At 35.8% G+C, this 25,186-nt stretch overlaps 1 protein-coding gene across 50 annotated transcripts in view; it reads right to left on the bottom strand.

Annotated features, from left to right (window-relative positions):
* The window catches only part of ABI3BP (ABI family member 3 binding protein), a 244,211-nt gene that overhangs the window by 44,309 nt on the left and 174,716 nt on the right, over positions 1 to 25,186 (bottom strand). For 24 of the 50 annotated variants that reach the window (XM_005548290.4, XM_045385365.2, XM_065539257.1 and 21 more), the window contains 14 exons: positions 25,070 to 25,126; positions 23,967 to 24,026; positions 23,229 to 23,309; positions 22,476 to 22,535; positions 20,214 to 20,288; positions 19,048 to 19,104; positions 18,304 to 18,375; positions 17,824 to 17,871; positions 17,006 to 17,071; positions 14,731 to 14,805; positions 11,403 to 11,477; positions 2,965 to 3,024; positions 2,371 to 2,418; positions 1,495 to 1,575 (listed from right to left, as the gene is read on the bottom strand). In XM_005548290.4, coding sequence (XP_005548347.3) covers positions 1,495 to 1,575; positions 2,371 to 2,418; positions 2,965 to 3,024; positions 11,403 to 11,477; positions 14,731 to 14,805; positions 17,006 to 17,071; positions 17,824 to 17,871; positions 18,304 to 18,375; positions 19,048 to 19,104; positions 20,214 to 20,288; positions 22,476 to 22,535; positions 23,229 to 23,309; positions 23,967 to 24,026; positions 25,070 to 25,126 — 915 coding nt within the window. The remainder of the gene's footprint in view (positions 1 to 1,494; positions 1,576 to 2,370; positions 2,419 to 2,964; positions 3,025 to 11,402; positions 11,478 to 14,730; positions 14,806 to 17,005; positions 17,072 to 17,823; positions 17,872 to 18,303; positions 18,376 to 19,047; positions 19,105 to 20,213; positions 20,289 to 22,475; positions 22,536 to 23,228; positions 23,310 to 23,966; positions 24,027 to 25,069; positions 25,127 to 25,186) is intronic. The other 26 variants (XM_065539261.1, XM_045385374.2, XM_074033580.1 and 23 more) reach the window with 13 other exon arrangements.

Raw genomic sequence — 25,186 nt, 5'->3', positions numbered from 1 at the left:
AGTAGACACCCACAAAGGATGGATTATTAGAAAAGGAATGAAGGCAGGTAAATAAGGCCACTAATTTAAGTAAAGCCATGTGGGATGCAGTGTAGATAGGAGAGAGGCACCAACAAACACAAGCCAGGAACTCTAGCTTTTTGGTTCATTTTCAACAAAGGCAAACTAGAGTTTCCACACAGTGAACACATTTGTGTTAAACTCCTTGAAAGCATGTTCAGCTCATCCCAATGGAGCTTTCCAACCTACCCATCCTTGTTTCTCCAGGCAACTACCTGCTCATCAGTTTAGTCTAACTGTCACTCCTTGCTCTGTGCCTCTTTCCCATCTGTCTGTAACTTGAAAGAACCATTTGCATCTTTGACTGGTCAACTCTCATTCCAACTTAAAGACCCAGTGTAAAGGACCCTAATCTGAGAGGCCTTTCCTTATTTCTCCAGGTTGTTTGTTCAACATGTTGCTCTTTTCTCTATCACACTCATTGTAATTAGTGTAACACTGAGGTTAATCCTAGGCACTCTGGTGGCTGAGTGTGTAGATTCTAATCCTGGCTCTGACACCAGCTGTTTCACCTTGGCCAAATTTTTATTTATTTTTTATTTTTTATTTATTTTTATTTTTATTTATTTATTTTTTTTGAGACGGAGTCTGGCTCTGTAGCCCAGGCTGGAGTGCGGTGGCCAGATCTCAGCTCACTGCAAGCTCCGCCTCCTGGGTTTACGCCATTCTCCTGCCTCAGCCTCCCGAGTAGCTGGGACCACAGGCGCCCGCCACTTCGCCCGGCTAGTTTTTTGTATTTTTTAGTAGAGATGGAGTTTCACCGTGTTAGCCAGGATGGTCTCGATCTCCTGACCTCGTGATCCGCCCGTCTCGGCCTCCCAACACCTTGGCCAAATTTTTAAACTCTCTATGCCTCAATTTTCTAATCTGTAAAATGGAGCAAGTAATAGAACTTACCTCACATGGTTTAAATTTTAGAAAGGCACGTAATGTATTGAGTGGCACAGAGGCTGCAGTATTGGAACTAAGTCCTGTCTTCATATTAGAGCGTGAGCTCTCTAGGGTAAGGACACCTCTTTAAAAGTTTCTTCTTAGAACTGCATCACTTAACTGTGCACCAAGTAAAGGCTTAATAAATACTAGATAACTAATTTTTCTTCCCAAATGCAGTTTAAAATACAGAAAAAGCAACAAAAAAGAACAGCATTGATTTAGAAACATTTTTCTTTTTAGAATACTTAAAATTTTTAAGTATTCTAAATCACAATCACCAGAGCCAATTTAACACATCTTAGATGTATTAAAACATTTTATATTGAAAATCAGCATGCATATTAGGCCAAATACAGTGTCAATGTAAAAGCGTTGAGTGAAATGAATTTTTAAATAACCTATTATTTAGAAACAAGCTATGAACATAATGTATTATGGCTACTCGAAGGGAAATTTCTAAAAGGCAAGCCATCCTTGAACAAATATTAAAACGAAATTTACCCAGAATGGTCTGTAGTTCCTCTTGACTAGGACTTGGGGAAATCATGGGTATAAAAGGGATGCCTCGTGTCTCTAGAGGAGCTGCAAAAAGAAAAGGACCAAGGTTGTAAATTTTTAGATTCAAAGCCAGTACCAGACCAGATTGGTATTACATGAAATTCCTCCATTTGAAATAGAAAAAGGAAAGAAGAGAGTTAAGTGTGCACAAAACTTTCGGAAAAATGACTGTGGAATATTAGAATAATGGTTCTCAACTGTTTTTCCACCAGAACACATACTACATGACATTCTATTCTTGAACCAATCCATCAGAATGGCTGGTTGAGATGCAGTGTGGGTTAGACACAGTCCTGGACTATTGGCTGTAGCTTCGTCCTTGTCTCCTCCATTCAAGAGAGCATACAGGATTACAAAATGTGTGATAATATCATTGTTGGTATCATCTCCTTGAGTCTGCTTGAGCTCAGTTTAACAAATCACTGGCAATTTTTAGTATTTTGACCAATATTGATAATTACTTGCAGTATCTTTCAAACTTACCACATGCTAGTATGTTACATTACAGCTGAGAACCACTAAACCAATGGAAATTGTTAAATGGGCACCATTAGTAAACACAGTGGACTCATATTGAAACATGGAGATAAATGAAGTAAATGAAGATGGATTCAGTAATGTCTTGAGGTGGTCTTCAAAGCAAACCCATTACGACAGTGAAATCATGGCTTTTCTATTTTGGAAAGAGTAGTAATAATGAGAATGAAGTGATGAAATGAATTGAGAAGAAATGATGTTTCAACAGGATCATTTGAGAAAGGCCTGCAATCTTGATGGTAGCAAAGAAAACAGAGTTGGTTGATATGGGAAAACCATTACCTATTGTTGTCTTTGGTGGCTCAAATCTAAAGGTAACAGGTTGCAGAACTATGCCAAAAGCAAGTCAAAGGAACATATTTATGAGAATTACTACCTGGCAAAGTCAAAATAGTTTCTATATTTTTCAGATGCATTGATTTAATAATTTAAATGTTCTCTAAGAATTATAATAAATAAGAGAAAATTCTGCACATTAGATGCTAATCAGAGAACTTAGTTTAACTAAAACTTTGAAGTTCTCACTTCGGGGAAAATTTTGAGTAGGCATCCACTTTTTTTTACTTAAAAGTATACCCATAGTTGTAATGTAGCTACATTTACGTTTTGAAAGGATGTGAGAGTTGGCTTAGTTAACAATGGTATTGATAATTTTAGCATGATCTACTCAATGAGCCTATGTACTATTCCCTCATTTAACCAAGGAAAAATAATTCAACCCAGATGATTCAATCTACCCAAAAGGAATATGCATTTTATACCCATATTTTTCTCTGAATTTCTTCCATATCACAACCATTAAAAATATATTTACTTCAAGAATTTTGTTTTTGAAAAATACACTTCTTAGCCAGAAGGATGAAATAATTAATTTACCAGGTTCGCTCTGAGAGACCTCAGGGTCTGGTTTATGAGGAAGGAGCACATCTTTTGGAGCTGAAAGAAAAAGATTACAAACACTGTGTATTCTAAATGTCCCAACTGGAGTGAGCTTAACCCACAGATAAAAAAATCCCAGAAAGCATGAATGAAGCAAAAGTATTTTTACAATGGTTAATGACCAAAGTTGAGAAGATGCCTGTTTTCTTCAAAATGGAAAAATGTTACTATGCAGGGAAGGTTCTGGTGGCAGTGAAACAGAAATGAAGTCAGTCACAGTTCATTTTGAAGTCTTCCTTGAGGAAGAGGAGGAGATAGCTAACATAATTCAACAATGAGGTAGAGCTCCCTCAAATGGCTTTCAAAATAGAAAGTCAGGTTTTGCACAAAGTGGTTAGCTGCTGTTTGATATTCATGCGTAAAGTCCACTAACAGCAACAAAAAATATATATCTTAAAGTACAAAAATGGCTACAAATCGAGGGAAACAATAAGAAATGGAAAAGTCTTGAATATGTAAGAAGATAACACAGTCTTATTCTAAATGGTGCTTACAGTTACTGGGGGCAGAAAATGAAGCAAAAGGAATCAACTAGTCATTAGAAGACACCACATGTAAAGTTAATGATAGTACTTATTACTTAGTAAATGATAGCTGTTGCCATTTTTGTCTTCTTTAGTGATGTGGCTTCTAGTATATTAGGTGTCAAGCATGCTCGACACAAGCATATGAAAACAAAAGACAAAAATGTCAGCTGAACAATAGGCCCTACTGGTATATGCAGTCCCTGAAATCCAGTATATTTTTTAATGTTTTAGCAAAATTAAACAGTAGATTGGAAACTTGGTACCCTATTTCTCAGTGGGGAAAATATTAGGGGGATTTGCCTATTTGTTCGTACCGGATTTCTACAACAAAATCTCATTCCACAAATAGGGTAAAGTACTTCAACTCAGTTTCCCCACAAAGAGGCCCTACCCAGACCTAATCTCTCAATGAAAGGTTTTCCTACCACGCTAAGCCTTTCATACACACCAGTACTTTTTTGTCAGGCAGTGTAATTTCCTTGCATCTTATATAATGCTGGAAAAAAATTATGATTCAGGCTAGAACTCTGCCTTAGAAGAAAGATGAAGAAACCTTCTTTTTAAAATTTTATTATTATGAGGTAGCCAAGCACCACTTTACCATTAGTGGAGAAATAAGTTATATAAAATGAACAATCTCTTTTTATTGTTTTTGGGAATCATGTTTAACTTGCATGCCACATCTGTTCTTAGACTACGCTGCTAGGTATTAGTGAAATTACAGTTGTGAAAACTGGTGCACTGAACAGAAACTTGACTCAGAACTTCTATGAGCTAAAAGGTAACATCCAAGGGAATTTGAAAATATGGATTGCTTTCTTAAAGAGAAAAGGCAACTTTAAAAAGATTAGTGGTTGATAAGGTAGAGAAAGCCCACCACAATACTGAACATTTTGCCTTTGCGTGTAGTTTTTTGGAGGATTTAAATAGTAAAATATAAGAAATTTCCAACTATAAATGAAACAAAATGTTTATCTTGAGGCTGAAGAAGGCACTTTGATTTAGCTCTGTAAAGGTCATGAACATTCAAAGCAGCCTTCAGTTTATAAATACCCGAGTTAGTTACAGTACTCCACCAAACAAAAAGGAGCTGGGATTAAGGAAAGGAGAAGCTGAGAAGAGATGTGGTACTAATAAATCCACCATACTGTAAATACATTATTCATTGCTGCTCTAGTTTACTGAGGAATTTAGGCTGGGGTAATGTGGATTCCAGCTGCTAAAATTGGCACTTTTCTTTTTAACCATGAAGTGATGATTTAATAAACTGCCATAGCAGACTTCCTAAGCAGGTGAAATCAGTGGAAAGGAAAGAAATAGAAATATTTACAGGAAAGTAATATGAATCATTCTCCTACTTGGTGAACTACAGCTCCAAGAAATTCAAGTTGTTTTTTCTGTTTTTCCTATGTGGCATTCCTCTGTATATTAAACTGAACAAAAGCACGATCCCTAAAACCTACATCTTTCATGCTGGGAGAAACTCATCAATGAAAATAATGATGACAATTTTCTGAGAAAGCAGTTTTGATTTCTTTATAAGAATATTTACTATTATTATAATTTTAGATTTAATTATATTAACCAACTCCATTTATACTACTAACCAAACTGTCTTTGTTCAATAAAGCATGCCACTCCAAAGAAAAGTCCAACTAACATAAGACAAGTAGGAATGCACAATGTCTATCATAGACAAATGTAAATGAACATGCATGAATATTTTGATAGAGTTAGAAAATAATTAATGTGTTTCCTCTTGACAAAGTTAGAATACGAAGTCTGCAATAAGGTTTACCCTGGCAATAGGCTACCAAGAGACTGATTCTCTTAGAAAAGTAACACGTATAGACTCCATACCGTATTCTATTCCTTTAATCTATACTCTCTATTCCTTTATTCTAACCTTGTACCATTAGGTCCAGTCTGAGAGGAAGCCCCATAGGAGGCCACCTGCTGGCTTTCCCTGTGCTCTTGGACCACCCTCCCTTCCATCTCATTTGAGGCCTTTTACTTTCCATTATTTCTGTTATATTTCTATTTGTCCATGTTTTCATTTCTCCATGAGTTACTTGCATCTACCTACGAAACAGCTCGAATGCTCTAATATCCTAAAAAAGAATCATTCCCTTGACATGGCTTCTCCTTCAAACAATCCCTCTCTCTTGCTCTCATTCCTTTAATAAAAAAACTATCTATCTGCCTCTGCTTCCTCACCTTTTAGGTGTATCTTCTTCATCCACTGTGGTCCAGCCTCCACTCATTTCCTGCAACAATGCCTTAATCATATTCTTAAGTCCAGAAACTCTGGAAGTTGAGTTTTCTCTTAATTTATTCAATGGCAAAACATAACTTATACTGATCTAAGGGCTGTTTATAGGTTTTAGTTCTTCTGCTTGGTAAGACTATTCATACTGCTCACAGAATACACATTAATGTTTCTAATCAATGGTATATGTACTCATGTAAGTTTCTAAAATCTGGAAACTGCTAATTCTGAAGCATACAGCCTAAAGGTTTCAGAAAGTGGGATTCTGCACATGCACGGTCGAGCTGGCAGCCTCTTCTGATCCCTCTCCTTCTCATTGCCACTGCAATGCCATTGCCAAACTTCCCTTCTTAGGCCTTTTCCTGCCTCATCTCCCAGCGCATTTCCTGGTTTTCTCTTATCTTTTTTGACAACTGGAGGCTCTTTTTCCCCTGCCTGCTCCTTAAATATAACTCTGCTGCCTAAATATTTGATTTCTGGCTTATTTTCTCTATCTACATTTTCTCCTCTATTATGTTTTCCAAGATTTAAGAACTATCTAGATGTAAACAAGTGGCTCCTAAATCTGTGCCCCAAATCCTGACTTCTGTTAAGAAGTCCAGACAACATTTTCAACCATCAGTTAGGGTCTTCCCACTCAAAGTCCTACTGGCCCTGCAAGCCTAGCATGTACACACCCATCTTTATTACTCTCTCTGTTCCCTGTCTCAGTTAATGGCATTATTATCTACCACTTGCCCCGTCTAGGAACAGCATTGCCACCCTTCTCTCCATAACAGCATTCAGTCATTCTCTAGGTCTTCGTAGTTCCATACACAAAGGCATTTCAGCATTATTCCCTTAGTTTCCTTTCTACCACAATTAGTTCAATTTCTCAGACTTATCTTTCTGGATTGTTGCAAACCTACTAAGCGATTCCTGGCCATTTTTTTTTTCCAGTTAATATTCCATTTGAAAAAATCACAGCCATCTTTCTAAAATACAGATGTAATTATATCACTCCCAAGATTACAAAAAGAAACACGCACAATTTTAGTATCTCCTAATTGTCTAAAGAAAAATTTTTTGAAGTGCTTAGCATAACCTAAAAGCCCTCAAACATATGAATCCAATTTACATTGTTTTCATCTCTCAATAATCTCATATGCCTAGCAATGTAGTCATTCCGAATCATGCTGTTTCTCAGCTATATGGAGCGTGGAGTCTCGCTCTGTCGCCTGGCCTGGAGTGCAGTGGTGTGAACTCGGTTCACTGCAAGCTCCGCCTCTCTGCTTCACGCCATTCTCCTGCCTCAGCCTCCCGAGTAGCTGGGACTACTACAGGCGTCTACCACCACGCCCGGCTAATTTTTTTAGTAGAGACGGGGTTTCACCATGTTAGCCAAGATGGTCTTGATCTCCTGACCTCGTGATCCGCCTGCCTCGGCCTCTGAAAGTGTTGGGATTACAGACATGAGCCACCGCGCCCAGCCTGGAGCACTTTTTATACCTCTGAATCTTTGCTGTCTTAAAAATCATCAATAGCTACTTATCTATTAAAATCTATCTTAAAGTTCATTTTCTTGATAATACCTTCTCTAATTCTTACATTAAAATGTATTACTTTTCTGTTATTTCATTTTTTGTTTATATCACTAACCCATTAATTACTGAGATTTGGCTTGTTTTATAGTTATTGATATTTTTCCTATTTTCTCCACTGTACTGTGTTGGGTGGTAGAGATCATATCTAATTATTTTAATCCTGATTTTATCCCTAAGCATGGAACCAGGCAGATAAGTGGCAATCAATATATGTTGAATTGAACATGCATTAGTGCATTTTTTTTAAAGAACAAATCTGGAAAAGATGGGCAATTCCCATGAACCAGCATTGTACTTTGCTAAGCAACATTTTAAAGACTCAAATTGACCTCTCCAAAAAGTCTCTAATTCTTTTCCAGGGAATTGTAAAACAGTATTAAAAAATCTAGGCCAGGTGTGGTGGCTTACACCTGTGGTCCCAGCTACTTGGGAGGCTGAGGCAGGAGGATCACTTGAGCACAGGAGATCGAGGCTGCAGTGAGCTATGATTGCATCACTGCACTCCAGCCTGGGCAACAGAGTGATACCCTGTCAAAAAAAAAAAAAAAAAACAAAAAACAAAAAACAAAACAAAACAAAAAACAGAAAAGAAAGATCTAAAGAAATAATTTATTAATCACATCAATGGCATATACAAGCTTACAGAGATTTTGAGGCAAAGAGAAAGGCAAAGAGAAAGGCACTGAGTCACTAAAATTTGAGGGGAAGCATATTGATGTTTAATATATCATCAGGCAAATAAGCAAATTGCTGATTAACTCCTGATTTGAATTCTCATATTTGAGAAGAAAGATATCTTGCCTCTAGGAAAATTGATTTGAAAAAAAAAAAAAACTATTTTAACAAAGAATAAATTTACACAGTACATCCCTTAAGGGGAAAAAGAAGCAGCTTTAGGAAAAAATGGCAAAATGTCTAGAGGATGATAATGAAACACTGTAGAACAGTAATGGTAACAGTATGATCTTAAGGAGGCAGTTCTCTACCCTGCTCATCCCAGCTCCCATTTTGACAAAAAGTATAAATGGAAATAATTGTTAACTATTGTTATCTTGGCTTGCTCAATTCTAAATGTATTGTCTTCTAAGACTATATCAGAAAACATACATTTATTAGGTGAATGTCCAATCAGGTTTCTCCCTAATATAAATCTGGCAATATTTTAAAGTACGTAATCCAAGCAAATGATTGCTTTATGAACTCTATCATTTTAACCAATAAGGCTCAATTTTTAAGAAATATTCAGAATTACTTATTCTTAATTAGTTCACAAAAAACTCCTCTTAAAACCAGTTTAACTGAAAACATAAAACTACAGAAATCCTGAAGAGTGTGACTACAAATAATTTTCCAAAGGGAAGAGACACATGGAACATTCATGAGGATTTGGATAGCTTGCTGAAATCTAGATTTTCTTCCTGGTTTCCTCCTGATGACTGAAATCTATCCCAATGCGTGGGGGCCGGAAGGTTGACCACAAAGCCAAGACAGGTCTTGGTGTAGAAAGGAACTCATAAGGAAGACAGAGCTCTGTTGAGCCAGGAACCTCCTGTTTAGACTCCAAGTTAAATGGCACCTATTTTCTAGTGAGGGAGTTATTTGCTCTGAATTCTAAATCATTCTTCCAAGGTAGATGTGGAGAAAAGTCACTTTCATTTTGGTGTGGGCAGGGAGTGTGGGCTCAATTTGTCAAGATTCCTCATTAAATGTTATAGATAATTCAACTGAGTGGCTGGAAGGGTTTTTCTAAAGGCCTCACTGGATGAAGCTGGTGTTATGCCTAGGAATCTACAGAATGGAAGTGCTGTACAATGAATCTGACTTCCTCTTTCATAAGGTCAAGAAATCCAAGTTTGTTACTTCTGATCTCTCTCAGAATAAATCTTGAGATAAATGTCACAACGAAACATAACGCTGTCCTGAATTCAGCACTACATTTTCAATTTTTAGACTTTTACAGAAGAGTTTATTTCTCCAGGATGCTAATACGTATTCAAATACACATGTCATTTACCCTGTTTTTTTGAAGTATAACCCACAGGACCTGGTAAACAAAGTATTGGGTTCATTAGGGTATGAATTTGAGCCTAGATAAAATCTAAAAACTGTCTGAACACATCAGAATCCAATGTGTTTGAACACTTCTGAGAAAACTGAAATGTAGTACGAGTTGCCTTATGATTATTCCTGGCGGTGCCACACCCCTGGGGCAAGGGAGAAGAAGCCTGATCATATGGCAGGGCCAACACCAGGTTTAGGGACAGAACCTTAACTCTGAACATGTGGAGCTGGAGAGGTGACAGAAGACCACTAAGACAGGCCGTAGTTCTCCAGGAGGCAGTTCTCTACTCTGCTCATTCAAACTCCGGATAAAACGTATAAATAGGGATAGTTGTTAACTATTTGTGTTGTTACAGGGATCAAGATCACAGGTTAGGGTTTCTATGAAAAACAAGGTGTTGGTAGAATTAAGGCAAGTTTTTTTTTTTTTCTTTCCTGCTAAAAGTGGTTTGCTCTTTATAACTTAGCTGTGGGAGAACATTTGAAGAATGTGGTTGAAGAGAAGGACTAGTTAACAGAAAAGATTTTAAAATAAATACCTTAAAAATAATTTTATGATAGTAAATTCCAAAGGTATATTAAAGTAGAAAAATAGTAGAACGAATTCTTAGGTACTCACCACCTGGCTTCAATAATGGCCAACTCATGCCCAGTAGGGCAAATATTAAATATTAAAAGAGGAAAAAAACTTAACTATTCAATATATTGGTGTAATGAGATTATACCAATAATATTATTTTTTATACTGAAAAGGGAAAGTAAATAAAGTCACTCAAATCTACTGTTATGGATAACAAATTAATTTCCATTACATTCATTTCCACAATTGAAAATAAGCTGATCTTTTGCAAGTGAGATGAGGTTTTTTTCTTACTTCCTGTTTATAATATTGGCTATTGTGTTTGGTGGTACAAATTTACATTCTAGACTTCAGGGCAAAGGAGATTCTCTCTAGCCTGCTACCACCACCACCAAATTGTCTATACCACAGCAGCAATAATAGCCTTTGCTTATACAATCTGGAAAACATTATAGCAAGTGAATTCAGGCTTGCTTCCAAAATGCTATCATTTTATACTATAGCTTAGAAATTATTTGGCTCTGGGAATGTTCTATATGTTTTAGGAGCATTTAGGAATTTATAATAATTGTACCTTTAAAAAGAAAGAGGAAAAACTCACAGTATTTCTCAGATTCTCTAGTTAAAAATGAGCTTGGCTTTTTAGAGAAAGTTGTTCAGTTACCAGTGGCTTCCTGAGGCCACTTGAAGACTTCATGTAAATAGTGGTGGTAATATCCATGAAATGTCTGGGCCCTTGGAATCCCTACCCTGGATACTCCACAAACATGAGATTACCTTCCCCATATGTGAACAAAAGGCCTTCTCAGATGATTGGCAAAAAACAGATTTGTAACTAAAGAAACCATTGTGTGTGTGCGAAAGAAATTTCTTAACCCAAGCTATGTCTCCATAAAATAGAATGTGACAGGGAAAAAACTCAATGTGGACATAGTACAATTTACGTATCCAAGTAAATGACTAAACATCATTGCCTCTATTTGTAAAAACACTAATTTATCATTTGTAGGGAAGAGCAAAAGTCTTTATCTTTGTGTTTAGTGAAATATTTGAGCATAGCAGAGCTAGAATTGGCAGCATTTTTTTTTTTATAAGTCAGGGAATAAGAGAACTTTAGTTTTAGGAAAGACATTCTAACCTTGGCATAATTCTCTGCCTTTTGACTGCGATCACAGCTTTACTAGATGAACAAGTGGACACTCTTATGAAACTTCTGAAATTATACCACATATGATACAACATGGGATTTAAAAATAAGTGAAATATTGACCTCACTTCCATCAAGTCTCATGTTTCACTGAAGCAGAGTGGGGCAGTCGAACGCGTTTGGCTTAAACATGAAATAAAGCATTTACCAGGTGTGGTGTATGACACTTCTGGACTCGGTGACGTTTTTGGTTTTGCAGTAATACGCTGGGGCCCCTTAGGAACTGAAAGAGAGAACTCATATTGTAAGTCATTTGGTTTCAGCACCTTCCAGTCATGCTTAACACATAAGGCATGCCAAGGTGTAGCCTGAACACTGACAAAACAAAGTATTACCCATATGGGAGTCAGACAGAAGACCAATCCTTAAGCTCTACAAATAGCTTAGTTAGAATTCCAGATAATTATAGAAGAGTGAAATCTGAGAAACTGCAAAATTTCAAATTACAAAGCATCAGAGTAAGAGGACAGCTTTTTAGAAATCTATTTCAGAGGAGACGGCAACTGAATGCCTGTAAGAGAGCTTTTCTTTACTGGACATGTTTGCTTGACTTCTCCTTAAACCCATTTTTATGTCTTTCCTTAAAGACAAAGTAGGTAAAGATGGTGAGGTCAGGGTGGAATCCTATGGAGCATGGATATGCTTGAAGTCCTCTCGGGCAACAGCAGAGTGGTAAGCAGACAATGCAATGGAATGGGCTGGTTCACATCTTACCCGCCCTGCATTTCTCTGGCCCCAGAGAAACCTTCAAATGAATTTGTTGACAACTAAAATTAGATTTCCACAACTGTTCCTTGGGAATAATAAAGTACTAATATAATAGACACCAAGAAAATAAGTCTAACAATTATAGTGTATTCTATGATTTCAAAAGTGCTTTTATAAGGTTTACACCCTTTGAGTCTCACCATAATGTTGGGAGGAAGGAATTATTAGCTACACTTTAAAGCTGAGGAAACAGAGCTTCGGGTGTGTGACAGCATCTGCTCGAGGCTATGGTTAAGTACCAGAGTCAGGACTTGAACCAAATGCTGAGGATCAAACATTATCAATAGGTCTAAACATTTGGGCTCTCTATATCCCAGTTCTGCAGGGCAGATTTTCACTTGCTTCTCATTTTTTAAGGTGAAATAATAAACCCGCCCTAACTCAAGATACGGTTATAAGAATCCAATGTGAAATGTCAAAATGATGTGAAAATTACACTATTATAATTTTTTTCCACTTCTCAAGGAGCTTTACAAATTTGGTTTTGAAGAATCTGAGTATATTCTGATTTTCACATTGTTTGCCCATGCAAAATCTAGGAGCACCCATAATTTTGATGGTTATAAGAAATTCTAGGCATCCAATTAACAATAATGTTGCTATTACCTGTAAACACTGGGATCTAAGAAATCAAACTTTATTGACTTATCAAATATTCCTTATGCTTTTTTTCAGATTTTAGATCTCTTTTTGCCTTTGAATGCCAAATATAGATTTAAACATTGCCAATTTATAAACACACTTTCAGTAACACTAACAATAAAGGTGACATGCCCAAATTACAGAATCTTATTATGTGAAAGGTGGTAAACAAAATCTGTTGCACTTTAAGTTGTAAATACTATCGATAGATGATATTATAGCCCAACAACAATAGTTTGTATTGATCATGCATACAAACAGGACACTCTCCTGTCCAAATGACTTTTTGAAATTTGCAGGAACTAGCCAAGGGTAAGGGAAGAAGTATTAGAATTTGACTATTTGTCTTTAAAATATTTTGTGATATATACGTGTACATATACACACTTCCTTGAAAAACTATCAAAATCCAGGATACTGCTGGAACCTATTACACGAGTCACATTCTTGTGGGATAAGGAGGTCTCAATTCTACCCACTTTGAAAAAGAATAAGTAGAATGCATTTTGTTTTTCATGACCAGTTTTCCAAATTGTTCCCTTACATTAAGTAGCAGTGACAAAGCCAGAAGTGTCTGGTTTGCAGCTACTTTCCACAAGAGATGCTGATGGACTGGAAGTTGCTTCAATCGGGACATCAGAAGGCTCTCTCACTACATTCTGGCAGCCACTCCATGGTTTCAGAGTTAGAGAGTGGAACTCACTGAGCACGTGAATCTCTGAAGAGCCTGTCTTGTCAAGAAAGGTTGGCTAAAAGTCTAAGTCAAAATGAAATAAATTTGAAACTTAGAATATAATAATGGAAAATTAGAGCAAGCTCCTGATTTACTAAACTGCATTTTAATAAAGTACAAAGTACATCTTAAAAAGATAAAATTGCAAATAATTTTGTCCTATTACTTCATATCTTTTACTTTAAAAATTTTGTACTGACCATGATTCATGCCTGAGCGTTTTAATTTTTAGTATTTATTTTTCATCTTTTATAGTTCCACATTCAGGTTTTCATGCTTTCTTCTTCCCATTTGTTTTCTACTTTTGTTCTATGCTTTATATTCAAATCCAAAGCTGAGAGCTTCTTCTCAATTTTGTCTGTTATTTTTAAAGTTAGATTTTAGTTTCCTATTATAACAAATTTAATATACTTTATTTAATAATTTGGCATATTCTTAAAACTTTGATGTTTTTATTCATATTCATTATTATTCACTAATCATTATTTTCTCAGACTTTTAGTATGTTAATGTTTCAAATGTATTATTTAAAATTTCATATTATTTTGGGGGAATGCTGCCTTGGTACCTTCATATATTTATTATCAGAATTATTTTCATAACTAAGTTTTAGTAATTCAAACATATTTAAAATTATGCTAAATAAGGCAGAATTAAAATCATAGAAAAAATTTAATGATAGGTAAAATTTCCCTCAATTGATATTAGAGACCACACCTAAAACTACAGGGGTTTTCTTTTCCCCTGTAGAAAAACAAGAATGACAGTACCTAATGGCAGAGATTCTGAGGTATGAGTAAAATATTTGTGGTGGGAATCCAGAATCACCACCTGGATCAAGCATAATGTGACGGTGCTAAACATTTTCCTTTCCCCAGACCAGATCAGTGGTAGCAAAGGTTCCTTTCCCGGTATCCTGGGTGGGTACACCTCACACATTTGTTGTAGTCAGGCCATGTATTGAGGAAAATGTCAAATTAGATGATTGACAGAAGGAAGCACATTCAGGAATAGTGGAAGGGATAGGAGTGTAGTCTCAGGCCGGGGAAGGAAAAGGAAGTAGGCAGGCTACACTTTCTAAGCAATGCCATTCATGTCCACCTCATCTTCAATAACACAACATTAAGGGAAGCTTTGTGGAATAAGCTCTTCCAATGATGTACTTTTTTAGTAAGTCCAAAAAGAAATTTAAATATTTATTAGGTTACAGAGGAAGACTTGCTTTGCAAATGTTAAAGACTCAATCTGCTATCGTAACTATTAATGAACAATTTGCTAGAATAAGCCCACTAACCTCAAACTTTTCAAGCTAAAATGTAAAATATATCTTTACCTGGTTGTGTTTGTGGAATTCTTGGGCGTGGCGATGTTTTTGGCTTAGGAAGAGCACGCGGTGTCTGCTTGGGAGCTAAAAGAAAGGATATAGGTTCGGAAATTTTGAGCCCTTCAAGAATGACAGTACCTAAGCCTCTAGAAGCTCGGAGATGTTTACTGAATGGCTGAAGACCTAAATACCCAACGATTAAGGCTCCTAAAGATCTGCAAAGTATAGGAACGCAACTTTTTTATGTAACAGAAAACAAAACAAAAAGTCACATTAAATGATATCTAAGATGTTCAGCTGGCAAAATGAAACTTGGGATTTCAGAAATACTGACATCAAATACCTTTTAAATAGTTTGAAAATAAATTCATAATAACAAGAATTCATCCTTATTGTAAGTTCATATAATTTTATCAGAATATTTAGTTGTACTATTTTAAATGCAAATACATGTTTTCTAAATAAAAAACAAAGTTAACATGTTATAGTCCAAATATACAATGTATTTTAATAGTAAGTGCTAATGGAAAATTAATGTTACTAAACAAAATGCAGTTTTATTGGTTATATAGGGGAAAAGAGGGAAGATAAATTGAACACCAAGGATATTTTCTATGGAGAGTTATTCCTTTGCTGAGCAAATCCTAAAGAAATTCTAGGACAATCAGTGTAAAAACCAATTTTTTCTTCACCAAAAAAATGAAAAATCTATCCTGCTGAAGGAAAGGAATTATCAGATGCAAGGTTGCAGCTTGTGGAAACACCTCATCTGGTTGAATTAAAATGTGTTTGGGATAAAGAAAGGTAAGAAGAAACATGGTGAATGTTATGTAGCTTCAGACACCTTAAGAAAAACTTGCTGAAAGTTAAGAGTTATTTGACACCAGAAGTTTCTGAAGGAGTCTGCAGAATCTTCTTCCTGATACTAAATGAAAAAACACAAGGTATACAATGGTTTCAGTGGAATCTTCTTGCCTGTAGAGAGATGAATACTGATAAATGTTGGAGATGATCTGGTTTAGAAGCCTGGAACCTGGGGGATTAGAGCTCCCTTTGCTAATCACTGGATCTACGGTCTCAGGTTTTTCACCAAAATTACACAATTTTTAAGAACCCTCCCAATCTTAAAATTCTGTCATTCTAGAGTTTCTCACAGTTTGTGATTTTCTGATTCTCAACTACCCTACTTGCTAAGGTTCTAACTGATTTGCCACTTACTTTCCCCAGAGGATAAGAAAGACCATCTGAAGGTTAGGCATGTCATGAAGCAATTCCATGAAAAACGATACAGAATGAGATAAGAATCACTAATAGCAGTATTTACAATGAGACATGCCAATAATATTATTATAGTTATTAAGAACAAAATTTGGAAAAGTTAGGTATAACTGTCAGATTTTGTTATTTTAGTCAATGTAGGTTTTCTTTTTTGTTAAAATACTGTAGGGTTTATAGGCAACATCTAGTAGGATATTCAGCAGACAGTGAGTAAACGTAAAATCTGCATCTCCCTTTGAAACAGAGTAATATAAAAATAATTTACTGACAATCAAAACAGAAGTTTGGGCTTATTTATAACCTTCTATTACATCGAAACCTATAGCTATTGAGAGGATTTTTTAAAATAAGAGGCATATTTAGTTATTCATGTTGATTATTTTTCATTCATTTCAAACTCCACTTTGGCTTATCACAAAGGTTTTGTGATAAGCCACAAGGTTTTGTGATAAGCCACAGTAATTGTTTTGATTTTGTTTTTTCTTATTTGTGTGCAGTGAAATGGCCAAAGCACTGCAGAAAGGAGTGGAAAGAAGTAAGGTACCTGAATAGCTACAAGGTGACTGGCCAGTACACCCCCTTTCATGTGGATTGCAGTCAAACCTGTTTCTGGAGGTTTCTTTGAAAGTCAAACTCAAATCAGAAAGCTTAAAATACTTTTTACATGATCACAGAACTTGTAAAACTAGTTGAGATGAATTGGAATTAAAATCAGAATATACATATTTTAAAATGGAACAGAATATAAATGTTCTTCCCAGAAGCATTCCGATTCCCTGAATTAAACACTTGCAGAGTAACTGAGAGGTCTTTTTCAACCATATCCTAAAGAACAACACTGCCGTTTGAGTAATTATCAACGACAGCGGGACATCAGACAGATAGGATTACCCATCAAAGTCTGTGGGCAGAATGATAAAGTCAGGGCCTCTGATGTCTTGAGGTGACCATGCTGACATTCTGTGAACACTCACCTCATATATGACATACAAAATAACGTATTTACCGGGTTCAGTCTGAGGCTCATCTGGGCTGGGTAGGGTTATAGATTGAGAAGGCAGAGGCGACGTTTCTATGGTAATTGAAGGAAAGTACGCAGGTTACTATAGCACTCGACAGACCTTGAGTACAGATAACAGGCAGGATGGTAACAAATATATTTTTCAAAATGAAGAAAATTGCAAGGCTGCAGCAAAACAGCATTCCTACTCCTTCATAATGCATTTAGTTAAAAAAAAAAATGGTTGCAGATGCAGCTTACAAAGTACTTCTAAAATTCTCATTTCACATTAGAACTCTACCTCCTCAACAATGCCAGAAAGATATATTCAATAGGAATCATGAAGGGAAAAAGAATTTTAAAAATATTATAGTATGAGTCATTTAAGCAGCACTGACTTTCACTTAAAGAATGGAGAAGAAAACCACGTATGTAAATAAATGTGATGGGATGAGTGTTAATGGAAAGTATGTTGCTAGGTCAAAAAGTATAAATGGATCATCACACCGAAAAAGCATTATCTGAAACATTTGACACAATGCCAAGCTGGCAGGATGTACAGTGTTAGGAAAAAAAATTTTTAGATTCAACAGTTCTGCTGACTTATGAAGAGAAAAAAAGCAAAGTCTTGTTACACAACTGAATGGGAGGAAAGACATTTTTGGACAATGGTTATGGATAGGAGCACCTTGAAAGAAAAGCAACTGCCATGGTGAAGAGTGACGGTGTAACGTGAATTCACAATGAGATAGACCCAGAGGTTCTCAGGCGATGGTGGCAATGAGGACAGAAAGCACACAGCATTGGGCTACTGAGGTTATTACCTAGTGTGGTCTCAGGTGGTTCAGACACATATGTAACAGATTCCACAACTGTACCAAAACAAAGGAGAAAAAGTTTAGAAACTAAGATATTAAGCTATAGTGAAGTATTTTTGAGAACATCAAATTTTATTAAGAATTTGCATCATAATTTTACAGACAGGACAATGGATTTAGACAGGAAAAAAGAATTAGGAGAAAAATCCTATTCTATAATACTAATTCACCAATTAATATTTATGTTTTAATTGTCATTAACTGGGTTTCCAATGTTATTATACCTCAACCTTTAGACTTCAGCAGAGAAACAGGAATTTATTTCTGTATTCAGAGACAGTCAATTATCACCTTAAGAATTCAAGAACGTTGGAAGCTATAGCTCTTCAAATCTGTTTGTGAATCAATGTCATATTCCATGGATGTAACTGAGGTTAATTTAAAATGTGTAGAAAAAATGAATCTAAGCATTAAAACCTTTGCTACCTTCAGTCTTTGGCTCCTCTGGCCAGAGTGGTGCTTTGGCAGTGGGATATACATAGTCTGTTTTGGCTGGTGCTAGGGAAGAAACGGGAATGGCTGGTTAGTGGTGGGCAGCCCAAAGCATGCTGTAATAGAACCCTGCATTTAATTTGAAAAAGAATTGAGCTATCTTAAGCAGATGCACTCTTGAGAATAATTAACATTTAGGTAGATTATGAAGATGACCACAATTTAGGAGGGCAGAATGAAAGCAGGAAATGAAGGCAGTGCGCTATGTGGGAAACGCACACCCCATACACAATGTATGGGAGACTCGACAGCAATTCTACCTGGAACAAAGCAGATAATTCCACTTTCACTTTTTTTTTGTATAATAATTCCAGTTAGAAACACACATAGAATGAGTACTTGTAGAGCAAAAGCATGGGATGAATCCTAAAAGTGATGTGAAAATGAAAAATAGGTTGGGCATATATGTACATATTCATATTGAAAGAGCAATCAGAAAAGGTTAAATTTTTCACTTTGAGTGAGAATAAGGAAATTATGAAACTTGCATAGCAATACAGCAGATGTGAACACAATGTGCTGTATACAATGACATTCAAGACCCATTGGATGAGCACAGCCAAGCTGGGAGGAGCACGTGGCTATGAAATGTCACAAAGCATGAGGACGTCCAGAGATGACTTTGCAATGAGATGGAAAAGCACATATGCTTGACTTCCCATTGGGGAACATTTTTACCTATAGTCTCCTTTGGTGACTCAGTACTAAATGTAACCGATTCCAGAACATCAGAAACTAGTAAAAAACAGAAAATGGTACAATTGATAAAGGATAGGTTGTAAGTACTTACAAAAGTGCTTTGCATCCTGTACGTGTTCAATGTTAGGATAACAACATTATTAACACTAAGGGAAGCTCTCATAACTGAACTGAATTCACAACATTGTAACTACTGTAGGTTACCATTAGCAACCCACTTTGTACATTCAACATGAGTACCAAAATGTCATTTATCTAATTAAAAGATACTCAGAAGAGATGGAAAGAAATTACAGTCCTATACTAGAAAAATATACGGATCTAGTGTTTTAAAATAAATGTCAGGAAGCAGCAACAACATTGCTAATACTGATTTTTAAAATCTGCATCCATTTTTTTTACCCAGACCGGGTCGGGCTTTATCAACCAGATGGGTAGGATGGCATGAACATGGCTCACTGCAGTCTTGACCTCCTGGGCTCAATGGTCTTCCCACCTCAGCCTCCTAAGTAGCTGGGACTACAGGTGTGCACCACCATGCCCAGCTAATGTTTGTATTTTTTGTAGAGTTGGGGTTTTGCCAAGGCTGGTCATAAAATTCTGAGCTCAAGCAACCCACCAGCCTTGGCCTACCGAAGTGTTGGGATTGCAGGTGTGAGTCACTATGCCTGGCCTATTTACAGGCTTGAAGGACAGTATGTTTTAAAGGGTACACATTGTTTATGAGGAAATTTTATTATTTTTACTGAAGTGAGAAATTTCTCCTTCCTTGATGGTCACATTTGAACTAGTGTTCTTTTAGCACAAATTTAATTTACTATTAAAGAGAGCCACAAACTTGTAACTGTTGAAAAAATAAGGATAAATAATAAAATTAGTTCTTCTAAGTGGTTTGTCAACCACTTAATCAGATATGTGATTATTTTTAGAATGATACAAATGCAAAGTATTTTTATACATTCAAGTAGTAATATTAATGTATTACTAATTTAACAATATGCAATCACAAAAAAGAACATTGTGCAATATTTACAATTAATGTGTATTCCTTTTTCATTTTTTATCTTTGGAAATATAACTTAGAGAATTACAGTGTGCCTCTTAAAGCACACAGTATACCCAGACAGATAAAACAATCTATTTACCAGGTTGACTTTCTGTCATTTCTAGACTTGGTGATGTCACTGGTTTCAAAATAAGAGTTTGCAGGTCAGTGGGAGCTGAAAGAAGAGGGTCTCAATTGTAAAAGTAATTTTATTTATTTCATAGGTTTTAGACAGAGGTAGCAGTGAACTAAAATACACAGATCCTGAAAATCATGAGGTTACGGAGAGCCATACAGAATGTGCCCTGTTTAAAGCAGATGTCAGCAAACTATAGCCCTTCCAAGTCTAGCCCTCTGCCTGTCTTGTGGGCCAATAATGGTTCTCACATTTTTTTTAAGTGATGGGAAAAAACAAAAAGTGATATTTCATGACACGTGAAAATGGTATGAAGTTCAAATAAAGTTTTATTGGAAGACAGCTATATAATGAACTAAAATTGTTCAGGGCATATTCATGTATCAGCTTTGGTTGCCTTCCAGCTAAAACAGCAGAATTGAGTAGCTCTAACAGAAACCGAATGGCCCACAAATTCTAAAATAGTTATTGTTTAACTTTTCACAGAAAAAAAAATTGCTGACTCCTGATTCAAAATATCCCTCTGAAAAAGCAGGAGCCTATTTGGAAAATTAAGTTCTCATGGACTATTGTATCTGAATCTCAGTTCCCACAAGAGCTAAGAGCTGCCTGTAACTGATTTCATGATAGTAACATTAACAAAATGTTAAATATCATCTAGGAGCGCTTTGTTCTATATTTTAGTTTCACCATCCCCTTAGCCACCCTTAACAAGTATTGACACTTATTTTATTTGTGCTGTTCCCACCCTTCCACCCTATAATCCAAATCCTATAATTATTTCAAAGCCCAACTACTCTCTGTCATCAGCCCACATCGTTCCTTGACTCCTGTAAAGATTGTCTGTTTTTACTACTCAAACAAGCAGTTCTCATAGGAGGAAATTGCTCTATATCTAGAAAACTGTATCTAAGAAAACCTTAGGGTTTCTTCACAATTACTTTGTACTATAAGACGTAAAATCTGTCCTTTCTTTCGGTTTCTACCTCTGCTCCTTATTCCACCCCATTCAATTGTTAATATGGTGCTGGGTACACAAAGAATGAGGAAGTGATTATTTTCTTAAGCAAAAGTAGCAGCACCATTGAGAAAGAGATGAATGAAATGGAACAAGAAATGTGTAAGATCCATCCTTTGTTAGATACAGTCCTTATGCAGGGCACACGATAAATTCAGCCACTGGATAGATCTCCCTCAGCTATCAATCTAATAATGAGTCCTGTAATTGTCAAGCTGTTGACCACTATAAGTGCCTTTTCTCTTTGAAGGCACAGAAATGGGAAGATATTCAAGCTTATTTTGATACCTGTGATTCAAGTGCAATGGGCTAGAGGGACTCCTTAAACCTTCTAAAACCTAAACCATAGATTTTTGTTATTTCAACTGAGAGGCTTTAGGGAGTTTAAGGTCTGAGGGATGGAATAACCCCTATTCATCCTCCTTTCTGTTTTTGAAACTAAAAGATGATGATCTTGGGTTGCTATAGTGTTTGTAGGTCTAGAAAGCATTGTATGTAGACCTATGTTTTCTAAAACAGGTTAGATTTTCTTGAGTTTATTTCCTAAATTAAAAAAAATTACTACTTTGTTTCTGCTCACTAAGGGTTCCCTTAGAGACCCTTAGTATGAAGTTCAAATACCACATATGAAGTGATTAAAGGAATAAATATTGAACATGCATAGATATTCAGAGGGATTCCTACTTAGCAAAGATTAAGAGCCATTGCTAAACTGTGGTGAAGAAGAGTGGTCAAGCTCATCAGTGACTGAGGAGCCTGGAACTTTCAGGGAAAAGCTATTTTAATGTAATAGGGACACCTTATACCTTAAAATAGGAAGAAAATAATGAGACTAAGACACAGGTTTTATAGAAACTAAGTTACTCAAAGGGAGTTCATGGTACTTAATTGTTGCTTTATAGATCTAAATACCAAATGGAAGGGTATTTAGGTCTATAAATACTAAATACCAATTTGGATCTCAGATTTAACACTGAATCATATGGTGCAATTTTAAAGAGAGTTTCACGATGGACAGCTGTCCTTCACTGGGTCCAGGGACATCTGCGAAAAACAGGTAACACCAAGACTGCTGACTATTTTAAAATGAAGTGTAGAATGGAATAACAGCGTCTTAGGAAGCAGAAGCAACTCTGGCCATGATGGTGCTCAAGTAGGTTTTTAAACAGCAATAAAAAGCATTTAATGCAAGTCACAAAAATCATTACCAAATGTTGTTCCTGGAGCATCAGTTCTATGAACAACAGGTTCAAAGCCTGTAAAAGAAACTAACCAAAAGCAACATTAAAAAAAAACCCTCAATTTTTATTTTCAAACATGAGTTTCAAATTAGACACAATTTTTTTTTTAAACTTTGGAATTGATAGGAAGCATATAGTTGCTTTTGGAAGATTTGGCCACACTAGCTAGAACAATTCATCACAGAAGGTAGTTACAATTTTGAACTCTGCTACATATATTGATATTATCCACATGAGGTTTTCCTAGGTATTTGGTTTTCTAAGTAGTATGGATGTTTGCTTTGGAAATTTGTTTAGGCAACAGATATGAAAATATATAGAGAAATATATATGAAAGTAACTTGTTGCTTTTCTTGGAAGTTGAAAAAAATGCCTGTTTATGTAACCATGTCTATAACAAATGGATCACATGTTTCAATGCAGATATAGCAATAAATACCCATGAGTACGCTAATCTCGCTGTAAACACATCTTTAAAGAGGGACCAAAAACATCATCCAAACCAAGTCATTTAGGAGATCAGACACCCAAGTGTCCCCAAGCCATGTTCTCCTGGACGGCTCTGTATGAGAAGGAGCTGCTACCATGTCAAATAATTTGATTCTTAGAAAACATGATGACTGTTACTTCCTGTCATGGGCATTTTGTTAGGACTTCATTGGGACAGCCCACCAGGGTTCAGGTTCCTTGGCTCCTTAAACCAAGGATTCATACATTTACCCGATTTGTTCTGAGGTACTTCAGGACTTGATGTAGTTTTGGGTCTGGGATGGGGACGACGTGTCCGTTGTGTTTTAGGAGCTGAAGGAAGAAACTTTGGATTACTCTAGTGCAGGTGGCTTTGGAGACAAACTTTAGGTTTTTAAAGGTACGTCATATTTCCTTGAGATTTAAGTCATATGTCTTTTAAGATTAAAATATTTTCTATTTTGTTAATTTTTTAATCACTGAAAGATTCTTGAGACAGGAAACTTATGTATAAAATCAAGTTGAAAAGTGAAGAGACTCATACATCTTTAACTTCAAAAACACTAGAGCCAAACTCTGGATGATAGAATCTTAGGCTCACACTAAATCTTTTGAGTATGCCAAAGAATCCACGATACCATAAGAACTGTTAGAGTTTAGTCAGTTTAGATAAGATATAGCCACCAGCAACTGTGTTTGAAATTTAGCTTTAGACATGAATGCTGTTTAGACAAAAGCAGATGATACAAATTCAAATAAGATTACATGGTAGACTCTGAACTAGGTCCATGCATAGCTTTTGAAAATAATAGGTAACTTCTAAGGATCACTAATACTCTAATATAAAGTTGAAGGACAATATAAAGTTGAAGGACAGCAGAGGATGACAAGATAGTCCTACAAAGCTGATGACAATGTGATTATGATAATGATGGAACGGATTTGAAAATAAGCAGGGAAAAATTATTCAGGAATACAGAATATCATTACCTAATGTTGTTTCTGGAACCTTGGTTCTAAAAGTGTCAGGTTCAAGGACTGTAGTAACAACTAGACAAAAATAATAAAATAAAGCAAAGAGATTTAACTTGAATATTAATTTCACACGTCAATTTTTAAGCTTCAGAACTGAGAGAAAAGTAAGACTTGTTTTTTGCAGATTTAGCCAAACCATGGTCAGGCACTCATTAGTCTCGTAAGATAGACTTGCAAGATAGCATTGCACTCAGTTTAATATCACTATGTGGTCAACAAGACATTCTCCTAGATGTTTGATTATCTGATTCTTGCTACATATTAGTGGAAGATTGTTGGACAAGCTTTTTACGCATTTGCATAATATATGCTTTTCTAACTTTACTTTTGAAAAAGGCATTTATCAGTCTATTTGCACTTCTATAGAAGTTGGGATAAATGTCTTGTTATCTACTGTTTAAATAACTACGGGTACAATAAAGAGTTCATATGTATGAAAGCATAAAGAACACCATGTAATTAATAAACTGTGCTCATCAAAATCTCAAAGTATTCCTTGATTCAGTAAAAGTTAAGAAACTGTTAAACCTTAATAGAGATGAATAAAGAGTCAGTCTATCCTATTATGGAAGCCTATCATTAAAACTTTCAAGACTTAGGTACATTTTACAATTTGAGAATTTACTATAAACATCATTCCTTGAAACAAAAAAATAAATGTTACACAGATCCTAATATAATAAAAAACAATATAAGCAAAGAAACACTGTGCTTCCCTATAATTGATGAGGAATAAGCAGCATAAATAAGGGATAGCTGGAGATTCGTGTTTGAAATGCAGCTTAAAATGGTCAATGCTGTCGAAACAAATGGACATGATCGCATGACATAACGTTGAACAGTTAAAAGCAGTTTGATGTCCTGATATTAGTTCATGCACAGTTCTCTCAAATTCAACTGATAATTTGACATGGAGTCTAGCATAATTTCAAGATAAAGACTATAATGGAATGATGACAAAGAATGACAGAATGGTCTTACGATGTAGAAGAAACTGACTACAGTGGTATGACAATAAGCAGGAAGAGCACTATTTGAAGGACACACATTCTCATTACCCATGGTTTTTGGAGCTTCAGTTCTGAGAGTAACAGGTTCAAGATCTGTAACAGGAACTAATTAAAAGCAATGAAATAAACACTTGTGAAAAGCCAGTAAATTATATCTTTCCAGTA

The sequence above is a fragment of the Macaca fascicularis genome, chromosome 2 (genome assembly GCF_037993035.2).
Source record: "Macaca fascicularis isolate 582-1 chromosome 2, T2T-MFA8v1.1".
Taxonomy (NCBI): domain Eukaryota; kingdom Metazoa; phylum Chordata; class Mammalia; order Primates; family Cercopithecidae; genus Macaca; species Macaca fascicularis.
Note: the sequence above shows the minus strand (reverse complement) of the source record. Positions and strands in the feature narration are given on the sequence as shown.